The sequence below is a fragment of the Hirundo rustica genome, chromosome 5 (assembly GCF_015227805.2).
Source record: "Hirundo rustica isolate bHirRus1 chromosome 5, bHirRus1.pri.v3, whole genome shotgun sequence".
NCBI lineage: Eukaryota > Metazoa > Chordata > Aves > Passeriformes > Hirundinidae > Hirundo > Hirundo rustica.
In genome coordinates, this window is record NC_053454.1 from 49872221 (window position 1) to 49888831 (window position 16611).

Here is a 16611-nt window from a genome sequence, read left to right on the forward strand (position 1 = left end):
GTCAAATGCTCCAACCTGGCCAAAAGGGGACTCCAAGGAAACCCCAGCAGTGCTGCACATCTCCTCCCTCCACACCTGCCAGAAGCAACAGGAAGAAATAAACCAACATTTCTGTGATCTCTGAGCCTTTAGGGCACGGAGGGCAAGGAATGACCCAAGGTCAAAGTCACTGATAAAAGCCTCCCTCGACGACTTCTGCCGCCATCCATCTCCCTGCCGCTATCCAGCTCCTCCCCTCAGCGCTCCCTGAGCTCCTCAGCATTCAGCATCCCACACAGATTAACCAGCGCTCTCCAGCGACGGCGCCGCACCGGGACTGCTCCCGCTCCACGCCTGGCGGATCCTGCAACACGCCGAGGCAGCAGCTTCCCTCCTGCCTGCGACAGCGACAGACACAGCTCTGCTGAGACCACATGGCCACTGCGGGAAAAGTAAGGACATCGCATTTCCCATCCTTCTTCCCGAGGTGCCCTGCTCTTGGCAAAATGCGCTGCAAAAGCCTCAGCCCGCACACCGCTCTGCGAGCCCGCTTTCCTCCGACCTCACTCCCGCACCTCTTCCAAACCCCTGTGAACTTCACCAGATCCTGCTTTTGGCCAACTGCACGTGTCCATACCTGCATGAGGTAGTGCATTCCCCCTCTCTCCTGCCCAGCTGAGCAGGAGACAGATATGCAATATATGGTGTGTATATATATATATGTATATGCAATTGTGCTGCTCTGAAAAACACCCTCCTGCTCAATCCCACTCCGTGCTCCTGTGTATCCCATCCCACCAGCATCCCCCAGAAAACAGCACAGGACAGTTGTGTAGCTCTAGAAGTGTGTGCTGCCATGTGCAGAGACACACCTGCAACTCTGGCTTGCGTGATTGTAGGACAATTGTCCTGGCCTTTTGCCAAAAGTCAACTTTTCCCTACAATGTATCCCTCTTGGTTGTTTCCAGGTTATCAGGTGCAGGGCTGCTGTTGCCTGGGCCCCGGGCAAACCACTCTCTCTCGAGGAGGTGGAAGTTGCACCCCCAAAGGCAGGGGAAGTCCGCATCAAGGTAAAAACACATTTCAATAATTTTTTTCTCCCTTGTGGGAGTTGCTCTTCTTGTGGCTTTACCTTGGGTCTAACTAAGTGATTTATGTCCACCCATGGGCCTTAGCTGTCCAGAGATGCTCTGTGGCAAAGCCTTATGCAAACTGAGATAAACAGAGGCTGGACTATTTCTAGAAATCACCATTTACTCTTTCTTCTCCAAACAGATTGTGGCCACAAGCATCTGTCTCTCAGATGATCACGTTTTGAAAGGTTCCTTGCCTAATGTGGAATTCCCTGTTATACCAGGCCATGAAGGAGCTGGGATTGTGGAAAGCATTGGAGAAGGAGTGACCTCCGTGAAACCGGGTAACCAACACACACTCAAATGCACACCCACGCAAAGCTCTTCCAGGAGCTCAGAAACTTCCCCCTGCTCCTGAGTCAGGGGTTAAAAAGCTGAATGCACACTCATTGCACTGGACTCTCATGTCCACTTTCCCAGTATGTTCCTCATATAGACAAGTGGGGCCTGGAGCATTCATCCTCACAGGGAAAGCACAGGGTTCATGGTAGGTTTGTGCCCTCAGAAAGCTCAGGAGAGGTGACTCAACAGGCCATGTCCTCAGGGCCTGCAGAGCAAAAGCTGTCTAACAGAGATACACTTTGTTGCAGGAGACAAAGTGATCCCCCTTTGCATCCCTCAGTGTGGGGAATGCAGCTTCTGCCGGAATCCTGAATCCAACTTCTGCCAGAAGTTCCAGTGAGTTTCCATTGCTATCCCCTACACCCACATGGGGTTGACTTTATGACAAATCTGACAGCCCCATCAGTGCTTCAGCCAATCAAATACAAACACTTCCATATCGCCACAGTTTCTCTGAAACACAAAACCTGATGCCAGACAAGACCAGCCGCTTCTCCTGCAAAGGGAAGCAGATCCACCACTTCCTGTGGGTCAGCACCTTTGCAGAGTACACCGTGGTCCCACAGTATGCCGTTGCCAAGATAGATGCCGCGGCACCTCTGGACAAAGTCTGCTTGTTTGGCTGTGGGTTTTCCACAGGCTATGGGGCTGCCGTCAACACAGCCAAGGTTGGTATTTAGGCATCTTTAGCACCCACACCCACCCTCACAACCTCATCAATCCTGTACAAAAGAACCCTCCCCCACTTCCTGCTCTTCCTCCTCTTCCCACTGGAGACTCACAAGGTCCCATTTGTGCAGGTAAAACCAGGCTCCACCTGTGCCGTCTTTGGCCTCGGAGGAGTTGGCCTCTCGGTTGTCATGGGCTGCAAGGCAGCTGGAGCTTCCCGCATCATTGCCGTGGACATCAACAAGGACAAGTTTGCCAAGGCCCAGCAGCTGGGAGCCACCGACTGCATCAACCCTCGAGACTTCAAGAAGCCCATCCAGGAGGTGCTCACTGAGATGACCGGGCAGGGCGTGGACTACTCCTTTGAGGTCATCGGGCACGCGGACACCATGGTAGGTGGCACTTCAGCACCTGTCCTCCCTGCCAGATCACCAGGGGCTCCTCGCAGGGCAAAACTCACCCCTGTGGCAAGTTCTTCGCCTGCTGCCTGCACTGCTGCATGCAGAAAGGCAGGGATGCTGCTGGCTTGGGGATGAAACAGCGTAGGAATCTTAAAAGAGGCCACAAGCTCTCCAGGTCTGCTCCACAAGGGGAATGTGAGTTTTCAGATTACCAGGGAGGAGCAGGAGATTGCACAAAAAGAGCATTCCCATGAACAACTCATCCGAGCTTTCTCTAACTCTCCTGCCTGTCCCATCAGATTGCTGCCTTGGCTTCCTGCAATATGAGCACTGGCATCTGTGTGATGGTTGGGGTACTGGATTCAGGTTCAAAGATTTCTATCGATCCCACGCTTCTGCTGACTGGACGTACATGGAAGGGGACTATGCTTGGAGGTAGTAAACTTAAGAATACAGTCTAAATATTTCATCTTTTCCTTTCATGGTAGTTGACAAGTCATAGAAATAGAAGGCTTTCAAGTAGAAAACAACTAAAGAGGAGCATGGCATTGCCTGTATTGAATATTAGCAGTACACACGCAAACAAATCTCCACCTGTTTCACACAGTAACCCAACTCATCCTAAAGAGTAGAAAATCTCTCACAGGAGTCTGGCACCAGCACTGGTTACTCATTCCTGACCCTCACAGTAACACTGCCTTACCAAAACAGCCCTTCTCCCATTATTCATGCAGCTGCTTTCTCCTCTTTCTAGGCTGGAAGTCAAGAGACTGTATTCCCAAATTAGTATCCAGCTATTTGGAGAAGAAATTCAATTCAGATTTGCTGATCACGCACACCCTGCCATTCGCTAAAGTGAACGAGGGATTTGAGTTGTTACATGCAGGAAAAAGGTGAGAGACCCTAACCAGCAGGAGTGAGGTTCAGCAAACCTCAACACCTCCTCCTAAAATTCAAACAGGCAGAGCAGGCAACACTGCCTTCCCAAAGAGCACCGGAGCCTTTTGGGGAAGCAGGGCCTCAGAGCTGGGCGGTGGCAAGATCTGCCCTAGCGCAGAGGGAAGAGCCCACGTTCAGCACAGGGAACCCTCCTGCTCATGGTTCAGCACAGCTCCCCTCAGCAGGGGTTTGAAGGCTGCCCCGCTGCTGCACGCCTCCTGCAGCTCAGTCAGGAAGAGGCTGGATGACAAAGAAGTGGCCGGTCCCCAGCCACAGCTGCCTGCCCCACTGCCTGCTCCTGAGCTGCTGCAAACCCTCCCTTCCCTTCCACTTTTCAGTATCCGCACTGTCCTGCTCTTCTGAAGGACACAGCCCAGGAAGCCGAACACAGGGACCGGCTCAGCAGATGCTCTCCTGGCTTGGGCCCTTCTCAAGCAGCATCTCCTTGTGGGGCACAAGCAGAAGAGAATGAGGAACTCACCTGTGCTGGTGTCACAGCTGCTCCAGCTGTGCCTGGACAAGATCCAGAAGGATGTCTCTCCCAAGAAAATGCTTTTACTAATAAAGGCTTTTAAACAAACTCATCTGATACAGTGCACTCACTCAACAGAGCCTCCAGGGCCTTGGGATGATTGCTTGACAGAGCAGGAACACAGGCAGTGATTTTCTTGACCTGTCTGTAACACGGAATTATACTAGTAGGAATAGGCAATCCAGCAGCATGGCTCCAAGTCTGATGTAAGCAAAAAAAATTAGGATTTTTGGCCGTGGGGTGATCTATTCAACACCTGGTCCACTGACAACTGACAGCATGAGCCTTTCTCAGAGGGGAAAAGGAGTTCTAGCACAGGAACTAGCAGGGCTCTTGGATAGAACTTTAAACTAGCCTGGAAAGGGGAATGGGAAAATACCAGGCTGGCCAGTGATGAACAGTGGCATTGTGTGCCCAAACCTGAGGAAAGGAGCACAAATGGGATCCCTCAATCTGCTTCACAAGTGCTGCTACAAAGCACCACATGTGGAAATGTTTTTATACCAATGAATGCAGCTTGAGGAACAACCAGTGCTGACCTGGAAGCTTTCACCTGGTGCCAGAGACTTGATACTCTTGGCGTAAGTGAAACTGCCAGGACAAGTCCTTGTTGTGTTCTGCTGGAATGGTTTATTCTGGCTTTCCCTATATTTCATGTGTTAATGGTTTACCCCAGAATTTCTATACTCCCTTTTGCTCCCTATATAGTTATCCCACACCCTTTGTTCCAGCACCTTCCTTGTCCATCATCTAAACCCTGCCTAAACTCCCTGTCAGTAACTGTAAAATCTATCCCTTTTATCCAGAAAGTTCTATGCCTGTTTTGTATCCTTTGAGACCCCACTGGACTCCGTAACACAACCCCTCCCACAGAATAACCCTATTGGTTTCCCAAATTATACTGTCCTCCCCTCTCCTCCTACCCAGTTATCTCCCATTGGTTAATGGTTTATATCAACCTCTGTTACACACCCCTGCATAAAACCCCAAGCACATGAGTGCTCTGGGCCTGTTCTTCCCTCCTGGACCCATTCACAATGAACACGTGGATTTACCCGAGAGAAGAAGGTCTCCTCGAATCCTTTACCCGGGTCCTCATGGACTCCAAAGGCTCAAGGAGTGTGCCTCCGCTCCTACAGGTTCTGTGCGTCCTAAGGCTTTGCCATGGAGGCACGGTTCCCCACTCCTGTGGAGATGCTGGGGTGCTGAGCTAGCCTATTCACCCCAAAAGCCTTAAGGAATCTACAAGTCCTGTGACTGGTCTGCCCTGCTGGATGGTTACAGGCTCTTCAGGAGGGAAAGGCAGGACAGAAGAGGCAGGGGGGTGGCAGGGTATGTGACAGAAGGCTTGGACTGTATGGAGCTGTAATGGCACAGTTAAGAGCCTCTGGGTGAGAGTCAAGGGGCAAACAAATAATGTAGATGCCACCGTGGGTGTCTACTATTGACCTATCGCTTTGCTCTGTACTATTCTCTCCTAATTTTTCCTTCTTTGATTCATATTTGTCCCCTTTAGATCCTGATATTAGTCTGGAGGCGTTTCTCCTGGTCTAGTTTGATCTTGGAACAACCTCAGAGAAATTTACAGACTGTAATGGGAAAGAGACATTCCATGTGCATATATGTCCCATCACATATAAATGTGGGTGTGAGAGGTGCTATACCTAGGCTATCAGAAATCATAAGGTAAAAATCCTCTCTACATTGCAGAGTGAAATTCTATAGGACAGATTATGACCACAGCTGCTCTAACAAAGGAATTCATTCTGAGCCAACAACAACAACAACAACAACCACCAAACAAACAAACCCCTCCCCCCCCCAAAAAAAAAAAAAAAAAAAGGCAAGGATATGATCCTAATGGGTCCACCCCAAGCTGAGATATTCCATCATTCTATGATAGCATCGACTCAAAATTAGCACTTGCTGTAACAGTCCTGTTCTCCATTTTAATCTTTTTCTCTCAGCCATTCTCCTTCACTAGGGTGAACAGAACCAATTGTTCATCTTAATAGACCTTTATCAGTGCTTTTTTATATACCTCTGTGATGTACAATATATCAGGGTGGATCTAACTCCCATTTTCCTTACCTCATTTGCCTCATTCCGCTCTCATTTTGTACAAGGTGCACAGCATTTCTCTTCTAATGGGAAGTAAAGCACCAGGGCATCTTATAGAATAGTGAATTATCAATACTCCTAACTAATGCAAAGCCATACCTGCTAGGATATGATCTAGTTTGTCCTCCACAGTAGCATGCAAGAATGGTCTCTGAAACAGGTGCCCAGTTACACTGTGGACAGAAATATAATGCTGAGTCATTAATAAAGACACTAATATCGGGCTTGGACTTTTAATTAAAAATTGTTGAAGCCTGCTGTAGGCAGCAGAAAAGATAATATTTGTACTTAGCCCTCATAAATGCACTTCAGCGTCTATTCCACAGGGATTTCTGTCATACAGTCTCCCATCTTTCCACCTCTTTGATGCAGGCAGCAAACAACCAGAACGTAAAGAGGGGGACAGAAAACTGACTACCAAGATGAAGACAAACACCTTGAAGTCTGTGCCTGTGTGCACTGACAGATCAGCTATGAACACTTATAAAATGCATGAACATATACAGCAAGTCAGGATAGCACATATTGTAGAATGTAGATACACAGGATCTGCCATTAAAAAGTTAATCATTAAATCCATGCCTGCTGACACACAAGTTTGATCTTCTTTTCCCTCTATTACCTGGATAAGAAGAAAACAACAACAACCTCCTGTCTGAAATGTACACCAAAAGCTGCACAGCAACAGGATCTCAGTATCAACTCCCTGCAATAATTACACACATTTCAAATGTTTTCCAGAGGTGCCAACTCCCCATGGCACTTAACAACTGCAAGCAGGGCAGACAGCAATTCCCAAGCCTAGGCTGTCCTCATATCAGTGGTGAGTTTGCAAGTTTGGGGGACTAGAGCATGACATGGATGTTTTAAAGGAAAAATAACAGTACACATTTGAAAGATCCTTTTATAACCATTGTGTAGGTTACGCACTCAACAACAGACACTAGACATGTCTTAGGGGCCATGAAATGCCAGCACAAGTAGCACATTTATGTCCTCACGTGTGAGGTGAAACCATAAGCCATATGCATGGAATGTGATCTCAGAACAGGGGAATGATTTTGTTCTCTGTCACAGGACTTTTTAAATTTGTCAGTTTCAACTTCAAACACTGCCAGCCACAGGAGATATCAGCCTTTTGTCCTCTGGAACTGCTTTCCAGCTGTTGTGCAATGCAGAAAACAGAATGGCAATCAAAGCCAACTATCTATGGCCCAGGAGTTCTCTAAAGTGGGGCTGTCTGAACAGCCTAGAGTATTTTTGGTTATGGCTGAGCACTGAAATCAGCCCACTTTCAGGCTGAAGTGAGGATTGCAAGGCAGGGGAAAGTACATGAAAATCTTGGAGAAGAAGCATATTTTTTGCTCCCCAATATCTGGTGGGCGGCCTGATAGGATAACAGGCATGAAAGAGAGTAGGTTTAGATCAGATACTAGTTAGAAATTCATCACTGTGAGAGTGCTGAAGCACTGGAACAGGCTGAGGAGAAGTTGCAGATGCCCCATCCCTGGCAGCCTTTGAGGCCACTGGGATGTGCTACGAGCAATTTCCTCTAGTCAGAGGTGTTCCTGCCCATGGCAGGGGATTGGAATGACATGATCTTTGAGGTCCCTTCTTAACCCAAGCCATTCTGTGATTTTGTGAAGGACATGTGAACCAACTGTAGAGCTGAGTGTGCCAAGGTTGAGTTTACAGAGTAATGCCCTCCTGATTCAGGAATGATACAATTTTTCTGATCATGTCTAATCCTGTTTGCATCCAAATGTCAACAGATGTCCTTTGATTTAAAAAAAAAAAAAAAAAAAAAAAAAAAAAAAAAAAAAGTGTTATTATTTATGTATAATCTTTCTCAATAGCCAAAGAGTTAACTTCTCCTCATTTCAGCATTCTAAATGGCTAGCAGTCCAAAAAAGGGGGTTTATGTCATTAGTGGCAATCTTCTAGGAATTTATCCCATTCCTTAGGTTTGCAAAAGGGTCCTTTCAGCCACAGGGAAAGAAGATTCCTTTCTAACTGTGGGGATTACATCACATGCTGGGTGCTTGTCTTAGCCTGCTCCTCCAACAAGCTCTCGCCCATTCAATCCTTGCAATGCATCACCTTGTCCAATGCTTCAGCAGAAAACAGCTCTGGGAGAACCTGTAATGCCTGTGTGGAGTGAACCTACTTACAAACCCCATTACGGCAGAGTGAAGCAAATGTGTCCTTGGGGAAAAGAAAACCTCTTCTGACATATTCTGCACTTAGTGCTCTGGTGAAAATAGCAGCAGTAACACAGACAGTAAAGCTTCAGCCCAGGAGGACATGTGTCTTTGTCCACCACGCCACGTTTAAGCTGCCGTTAGTTTTGGGTTGGTTTTGTGGTTTTTTGTTTTTTGGGCTTTTTGTGTGTTGGGGGGGGGGGGGGGCTTGTTTGTTTTTTGTTTGTTTGTTTGTTTGTTTGTGGGGGTTTTTGTGTGTGTTTTTTGTTTTGTTTTGTTTTGTTTTTGTGTGTGTGTGTGTGTGTGTGTGTGTGTTTTTTAATTTTTAATCCTTTTGCAAATACTATGGTGTGAATGACCACCAGGTCAAATGCTCCAACCTGGCCAAAAGGGGACTCCAAGGAAACCCCAGCAGTGCTGCACATCTCCTCCCTCCACACCTGCCAGAAGCAACAGGAAGAAATAAACCAACATTTCTGAGATCTCTGAGCCTTTAGGGCACGGAGGGCAAGGAATGACCCAAGGTCAAAGTCACTGATAAAAGCCTCCCTCGACGACTTCTGCCGCCATCCATCTCCCTGCCGCTATCCAGCTCCTCCCCTCAGCGCTCCCTGAGCTCCTCAGCATTCAGCATCCCACACAGATTAACCAGCGCTCTCCAGCGACGGCGCCGCACCGGGACTGCTCCCGCTCCACGCCTGGCGGATCCTGCAACACGCCGAGGCAGCAGCTTCCCTCCTGCCTGCGACAGCGACAGACACAGCTCTGCTGAGACCACATGGCCACTGCGGGAAAAGTAAGGACATCGCATTTCCCATCCTTCTTCCCGAGGTGCCCCGCTCTTGGCAAAATGCGCTGCAAAAGCCTCAGCCCGCACACCGCTCTGCGAGCCCGCTTTCCTCCGACCTCACTCCCGCACCTCTTCCAAACCCCTGTGAACTTCACCACATCCTGCTTTTGGCCAACTGCACGTGTCCATACCTGCATGAGGTAGTGCATTCCCCCTCTCTCCTGCCCAGCTGCGCAGGAGACAGATATGCAACATATGGTGTATATATATATATATATATATATATATGCAATTGTGCTGCTCTGAAAAACACCCTCCTGCTCAATCCCACTCCGTGCTCCTGCTCTGGCAGCAAACCTAGCTCTTCACGGGGGCCCTCTTCAGCCCCTCATCTCCTGCTCTCAACCTTGTCCATGGCAAAACCCTTTTCAAGCTGTGAGCTCCATTCTGCTGATGCCAAACTGCTTTGAGTTGATCGGGGAAGGGTTTGAGAGATGTCACACACTGATCAAACCTTGGTAAGGGAAAAGAATTATCCAGTTGCCAATCCGATGGGGCAGTTCCAGAGCCCCTCTCCCTCACCTTCAGCCCAGTGTGTCACTAGGCTGACATCAAAGCTCTCCATAGGCATTTCCACTAACTGGGGTCCACAGTCCCCATAGCAGCACAGTCTGGGCGGTAACATACGGGGATGCTATGAAAAATCCTGCAAAGCCATCAAAACCCAATGATTTTCCAAAGCTCTACCTGATACCCCTTGGGTGACACACCACAAATGCGGTTTCCTCAGACCTTAAACTAGGCCAGTCTTTATTGGACATCACTTGGTTTCAGGTGCAGCTGAGCATCACCAAGTTGGAACACATCAGGATTGCAGATGATTTCCACCAACTGTGTGCTAAAGACCAATGTTCCAATGCCGTGTATCCCTCTTGGTTGCTTCCAGGTTATCAGGTGCAGGGCTGCTGTTGCCTGGGCCCCGGGCAAACCACTCTCTCTTGAGGAGGTGGAAGTTGCACCCCCAAAGGCAGGGGAAGTCCGCATCAAGGTAAAAATACATTTCAATAACTTTTTCTTCCTTCCTTGTGGGAATTGCTCTTCTTCTGGTTCTGCCTTCAGTATAACTCAGGGATCTGTGTTCTCCAAGATGCTTTAATTGTCCAGAGCTGCCTTGGCTCAAATGCACCATCTGCCAGGGGTGCCTTTTTGGACTAATCCTTGCCTAAGCTGGCACATAGGAATTCCTGTCACCAGCCCAGGCTCTGCTGGACAGGGCCCTGGTAGGGGCCTCCCTTCCATTTCCACTTCCAGCCCAGTGCAGAGGAAAGCCACAAGGAGCGTTCAAAGTGAGCAGAAGGGGAAAGCTCAGCCTGAGCTCAGTGTGCTGCCATGGCGTGCCAGCACTGACTAACAGGGCATCATAACACCCCTGAGAAAATTGCTTCCACAAACTGAGTTAAGACAGAGGCCAGGACATCTGCCTTTTCCTCTCCAAATAGCTCGTGGCCACAGGCATCTGTCGCACAGATGAACACCTTCTGCAAGGAAGCTTTCCCAAAGCAGAATTCCCAGTTATCCCTGGCCATGAAGGAGCTGGAATTGTGGAAAGCATTGGAGAAGGAGTGACCTCTATGAAACCAGGTAACTGACACACACAGAAACACATACCCAGGAATCAGCTCTCACACAGGCAGCATCCTTAGAGCCACCTAACATGGGATAATGTTTACTTCCAGGTGACAAAGTCATCCCTCTTTGCCACCCTCAGTGTGGGGAATGCAGCTTCTGCCGGAATCCTGAATCCAACTTCTGCCAGAAGTCCCAGTGAGTTTCCACTGCCATCCCCTACACCCACATGGGGTTGACTTTATGACAAATCTGACAGCCCCATCAGTGCTTCAGCCAATCAAATACAAACACTTGCATATCACCACAGTTTCTTTGAAACACAAAACCTGATGCCAGACAAGACCAGCCGCTTCTCCTGCAAAGGGAAGCAGATCCACCACTTCCTGTGGGTCAGCACCTTTGCAGAGTACACCGTGGTCCCACAGTATGCCGTTGCCAAGATAGATGCCGCGGCACCTCTGGACAAAGTCTGCTTGTTTGGCTGTGGGTTTTCCACAGGCTATGGGGCTGCCGTCAACACAGCCAAGGTTGGTATTTAGGCATCTTTAGCACCCACACCCACCCTCACAACCTCATGAAACCTGTGCAAAAGAACCCTCCCCCACTTCCTGCTCTTCCTCCTCTTCCCACTGGAGACTCACAAGGTCCCATTTGTGCAGGTAAAACCAGGCTCCACCTGTGCCGTCTTTGGCCTCGGAGGAGTTGGCCTCTCGGTTGTCATGGGCTGCAAGGCAGCTGGAGCTTCCCGCATCATTGCCGTGGACATCAACAAGGACAAGTTTGCCAAGGCCCAGCAGCTGGGAGCCACCGACTGCATCAACCCTCGAGACTTCAAGAAGCCCATCCAGGAGGTGCTCACTGAGATGACCGGGCAGGGCGTGGACTACTCCTTTGAGGTCATCGGGCACGCGGACACCATGGTAGGTGGCACTTCAGCACCTGTCCTCCCTGCCAGATCACCAGGGGCTCCTCGCAGGGCAAAACTCACCCCTGTGGCAAGTTCTTCGCCTGCTGCCTGCACTGTTGCATGCAGAAAGGCAGGGATGCTGCTGGCTTGGGGATGAAACAGCGTAGGAATCTTAAAAGAGGCCACAAGCTCTCCAGGTCTGCTCCACAAGGGGAATGTGAGTTTTCAGATTACCAGGGAGGAGCAGGAGATTGCACAAAAAGAGCATTCCCATGAACAACTCATCCGAGCTTTCTCTAACTCTCCTGCCTGTCCCATCAGATTGCTGCCTTGGCTTCCTGCAATATGAGCACTGGCGTCTGTGTGATGGTTGGGGAATTGGATTCAGGTTCAGAGATTTCCATCGATCCCACGCTTCTGCTGACTGGACGTACATGGAAGGGATCTGTGCTCGGAGGTAGTAAACTTAAGAATACAGTCTAAATATTTCAGCTTTTCCTTTCATGCTAGTTGACAAGTCATAGAAATAGAAGGCTTTCAAGTAGAAAACAACTAAAGAGGAGCATGGCATTGCCTGTATTGAATATTAGCAGTACACACGCAAACAAATCTCCACCTGTTTCACACAGTAACCCAACTCATCCTAAAGAGTAGAAAATCTCTCACAGGAGTCTGGCACCAGCACTGGTTACTCATTCCTGACCCTCACAGTAACACTGTCTTACCAAAACAGCCTTTCTCCCATTATTCATGCAGCTGCTTTCTCCTCTTTCTAGGCTGGAAGATTAGAGACTGTATTCCCAAATTAGTATCCAGCTATTTGGAGAAGAAATTCAATTCAGATTTGCTGATCACGCACACCCTGCCATTCGCTAAAGTGAACGAGGGATTTGAGTTGTTACATGCAGGAAAAAGGTGAGAGACCCTAACCAGCAGGAGTGAGGTTCAGCAAACCTCAACACCTCCTCCTAAAATTCAAACAGGCAGAGCAGGCAACACTGCCTTCCCAAAGAGCACCGGAGCCTTTTGGGGAAGCAGGGCCTCAGAGCTGGGCAGTGGCAAGATCTGCCCTAGCGCAGAGGGAAGAGCCCACGTTCAGCACAGGGAACCCTCCTGCTCATGGTTCAGCACAGCTCCCCTCAGCAGGGGTTTGAAGGCTGCCCCGCTGCTGCACGCCTCCTGCAGCTCAGTCAGGAAGAGGCTGGATGACAAAGAAGTGGCCGGTCCCCAGCCACAGCTGCCTGCCCCACTGCCTGCTCCTGAGCTGCTGCAAACCCTCCCTTCCCTTCCACTTTTCAGTATCCGCACTGTCCTGCTCTTCTGAAGGACACAGCCCAGGAAGCCGAACACAGGGACCGGCTCAGCAGATGCTCTCCTGGCTTGGGCCCTTCTCAAGCAGCATCTCCTTGTGGGGCACAAGCAGAAGAGAATGAGGAACTCACCTGTGCTGGTGTCACAGCTGCTCCAGCTGTGCCTGGACAAGATCCAGAAGGATGTCTCTCCCAAGAAAATGCTTTTACTAATAAAGGCTTTTAAACAAACTCATCTGATACAGTGCACTCACTCAACAGAGCCTCCAGGGCCTTGGGATGATTGCTTGACAGAGCAGGAACACAGGCAGTGATTTCCCTGACCTGTCTGTAACACGGAATTATACTGGTAGGAATAGGCAATCCAGCAGCATGGCTCCAAGTCTGATGTAAGCAAAAAAAATTAGGATTTTTGACTGTGGGGTGGTCTATTCAACACCTGGTCCACTGACATCTGACAGCATGAGCCTTTCTCAGAGGGGAAAAGGAGTTCTAGCACAGGATCTAGCAGGGCTCTTTGATAGAGCTTTAAACTAGTCTGGAAAGGGGAATGGGAAAATACCAGGCTGGCCAGTGATGAACAGTGGCATTGTGTGCCCAAACCTGAGGAAAGGAGCACCAATGGGATCCCTCAATCTGCTTCACAAGTGCTGCTACAAAGCACCACATGTGGAAATGTTTTTATACCAATGAATGCAGCTTGAGGAACAACCAGTGCTGACCTGGAAGCTTTCACCCGGTGCCAGAGACTTGATACTGTTGGCGTAAGTGAAACTGCTGGGACAAGTCCTTGTTGTGTTCTGCTGGAATGGTTTATTCTGGCTTTCCCTATATTTCATGTGTTAATGGTTTACCCCAGAATTTCTATACTCCCTTTTGCTCCCTATATAGTTATCCCACACCCTTTGTTCCAGCACCTTCCTTCTCCATCATCTAAACCCTGCCTAAACTCCCTGTCAGTAACTGTAAAATCTATCCCTTTTATCCAGAAAGTTCTGTGTCTGTTATGAATCCTTTGAGACCCCACTGGACTCCGTAACACAACCCCTCCCACAGAATAACCCTATTGGTTTCCCAAATTATACTGTCCTCCCCTCTCCTCCTACCCAGTTATCTCCCATTGGTTAATGGTTTATATCAACCTCTGTTACACACCCCTGCATAAAACCCCAAGCACGAGTGCTCTGGGCCTGTTCTTCCCTCCTGGACCCATTCACAATGAACACGTGGATTTACCCGAGAGAAGAAGGTCTCCTCGAATCCTTTACCCGGGTCCTCATGGACTCCAAAGGCTCAAGGAGTGTGCCTCCGCTCCTACAGGTTCTGTGCGTCCTAAGGCTTTGCCACGGAGGCACGGTTCCCCACTCCTGTGGAGATGCTGGGGTGCTGAGCTAGCCTATTCACCCCAAAAGCCTTAAGGAATCTACAAGTCCTGTGACTGGTCTGCCCTGCTGGATGGTTACAGGCTCTTCAGGAGGGAAAGGCAGGACAGAAGAGGCAGGGGGGTGGCAGGGTATGTGACAGAAGGCTTGGACTGTATGGAGCTGTAATGGCACAGTTAAGAGCCTCTGGGTGAGAGTCAAGGGGCAAACAAATAATGTAGATGCCACCGTGGGTGTCTACTATTGACCTATCGCTTTGCTCTGTACTATTCTCTCCTAATTTTTCCTTCTTTGATTCATATTTGTCCTCTTTAGATCCTGATATTAGTCTGGAGGCGTTTCTCCTGGTCTAGTTTTGATCTTGGAACAACCTCAGAGAAATTTACAGACTGTAATGGGAAAGAGACATTCCATGTGCATATATGTCCCATCACATATAAATGTGGATGTGAGAGGTGCTATACCTAGGCTATCAGAAATCATAAGGTAAAAATCCTCCTTACATTGCAGAGTGAAATTCTATAGGACAGATTATGACCACAGCTGCTCTAACAAAGGAATTCATTCTGAGCCAACAACAACAACAACAACAACCACCAAACAAACAACCCCCCCACACACACACAAAAAAAAAAAAAAAAAAAAAGGCAAGGATATGATCCTAATGGGTCCACCCCAAGCTGAGATATTCCATCATTCTATGATAGCATCGACTCAAAATTAGCACTTGCTGTAACAGTCCTGTTCTCCATTTTAATGTTTTTCTCTCAGCCATTCTCCTTCACTAGGGTGAACAGAACCAATTGTTCATCTTAATAGACCTTTATCAGTGCTTTTTTATATACCTCTGTGATGTACAATATATCAGGGTGGATCTAACTCCCATTTTCCTTACCTCATTTGCCTCATTCCGCTCTCATTTTGTACAAGGTGCACAGCATTTCTCTTCTAATGGGAAGTAAAGCACCAGGGCATCTTATAGAATAGTGAGTTATCAATACTCCTAACTAATGCAAAGCCATACCTGCTAGGATATGATCTAGTTTGTCCTCCACAGTAGCATGCAAGAATGGTCTCTGAAACAGGTGCCCAGTTACACTGTGGACAGAAATATAATGCTGAGTCATTAATAAATACACTAATATCGGGCTCGGACTTTTAATTAAAAATTGTTGAAGCCTGCTGTAGGCAGCAGAAAAGATAATATTTGTACTTAGCCCTCATAAATGCACTTCTGCATCTATTCCACAGGGATTTCTGTCATACAGTCTCCCATCTTTCCACCTCTTTGATGCAGGCAGCAAACAACCAGAACGTAAAGAGGGGGACAGAAAACTGACTACCAAGATGAAGACAAACACCTTGAAGTCTGTGCCTGTGTGCACTGACAGATCAGCTATGAAAACTTATAAAATGCATGAACATATACAGCAAGTCAGGATAGCACATATTGTAGAATGTAGATACACAGGATCTGCCATTAAAAAGTTAATCATTAAATCCATGCCTGCTGACACACAAGTTTGATCTTCTTTTCCCTCTATTACCTGGATAAGAAGAAAACCACAACAACCTCCTGTCTGAAATGTACACCAAAAGCTGCACAGCAACAGGATCTCAGTATCAACACCCTGCAATAATTCCACACATTTCAAATGGTGCCCCATGGCACTTAACAACTGCAAGCAGGGCAGACAGCAATTCCCAAGCCTAGGCTGTCCTCATATCAGTGGTGAGTTTGCAAGTTTGGAGGACTAGAGCATGACATGGATGTTTTAAAGGAAAAATAACAGTACACATTTGAAAGATCCTTTTATAACCATTGTGTAGGTTACGCACTCAACAACAGACACTACACATGTCTTAGGGGCCATGAAATGCCAGCACAAGTAGCACATTTATGTCCTCACGTGTGAGGTGAAACCATAAGCCATACGCATGGAATGCGATCTCGGAACAGGGGAATGATTTTGTTCTCTGTCACAGGACTTTTTAAATTTGTCAATTTCAACTTCAAACACTGCCAGCCACAGGAGATATCAGCCTTTTGTCCTCTGGAACTGCTTTCCAGCTGTTGTGCAATGCAGAAAACAGAATGGCAATCAAAGCCAACTATCTATGGCCCAGGACTTCCCTAAAGTGGGGCTGTCTGAACAGCCTAGAGTATTTTTGGTTATGGCTGAGCACTGAAATCAGCCCACTTTCAGGCTGAAGTGAGGATTGCAAGGCAGGGGAAAGTACATGAAAATCTTGGAGAAGAAGCATATTTTTTGCTC

General features: G+C 48.2%; 2 protein-coding genes across 2 annotated transcripts; both read left to right on the plus strand.

Annotated features, from left to right (window-relative positions):
• Positions 1 to 73: 73 nt before the first annotated feature.
• LOC120752948 (alcohol dehydrogenase 1) lies at positions 74 to 4043 on the plus strand. Its single transcript, XM_040064788.2, has 9 exons — positions 74 to 431; positions 948 to 1049; positions 1255 to 1396; positions 1703 to 1790; positions 1903 to 2122; positions 2255 to 2515; positions 2824 to 2959; positions 3279 to 3417; positions 3802 to 4043. The coding sequence occupies exons 1-9, from the start codon at positions 414 to 416 to the stop codon at positions 3824 to 3826; spliced, it is 1131 nt and encodes a 376-aa protein (XP_039920722.1). The 5' UTR covers positions 74 to 413; the 3' UTR covers positions 3827 to 4043.
• A 4932-nt stretch (positions 4044 to 8975) lies between these two features.
• Positions 8976 to 13184, plus strand: LOC120752947 (alcohol dehydrogenase 1-like). Its single transcript, XM_040064787.2, has 9 exons — positions 8976 to 9113; positions 10054 to 10155; positions 10607 to 10748; positions 10844 to 10931; positions 11044 to 11263; positions 11396 to 11656; positions 11965 to 12100; positions 12420 to 12558; positions 12943 to 13184. Exons 1-9 carry the CDS (start codon positions 9096 to 9098, stop codon positions 12965 to 12967), a joined length of 1131 nt encoding a protein of 376 aa, XP_039920721.1. The 5' UTR covers positions 8976 to 9095; the 3' UTR covers positions 12968 to 13184.
• Positions 13185 to 16611: the final 3427 nt, after the last annotated feature.

What these genes read in the sequence shown, in the direction of transcription:
- LOC120752948 (XM_040064788.2), top strand. An exon ending in CTGCCGTCAACACAGCCAAG is followed by an intron (nt 2,123 to 2,254) that starts GTTGGTATTTAG and finishes CCATTTGTGCAG; the next exon opens with GTAAAACCAGGCTCCACCTG. An exon ending in GAAGGGGACTATGCTTGGAG is followed by an intron (nt 2,960 to 3,278) that starts GTAGTAAACTTA and finishes TCCTCTTTCTAG; the next exon opens with GCTGGAAGTCAAGAGACTGT.
- LOC120752947 (XM_040064787.2), top strand. An exon ending in CAGGGGAAGTCCGCATCAAG is followed by an intron (nt 10,156 to 10,606) that starts GTAAAAATACAT and finishes CTCTCCAAATAG; the next exon opens with CTCGTGGCCACAGGCATCTG. An exon ending in AGTGACCTCTATGAAACCAG is followed by an intron (nt 10,749 to 10,843) that starts GTAACTGACACA and finishes GTTTACTTCCAG; the next exon opens with GTGACAAAGTCATCCCTCTT.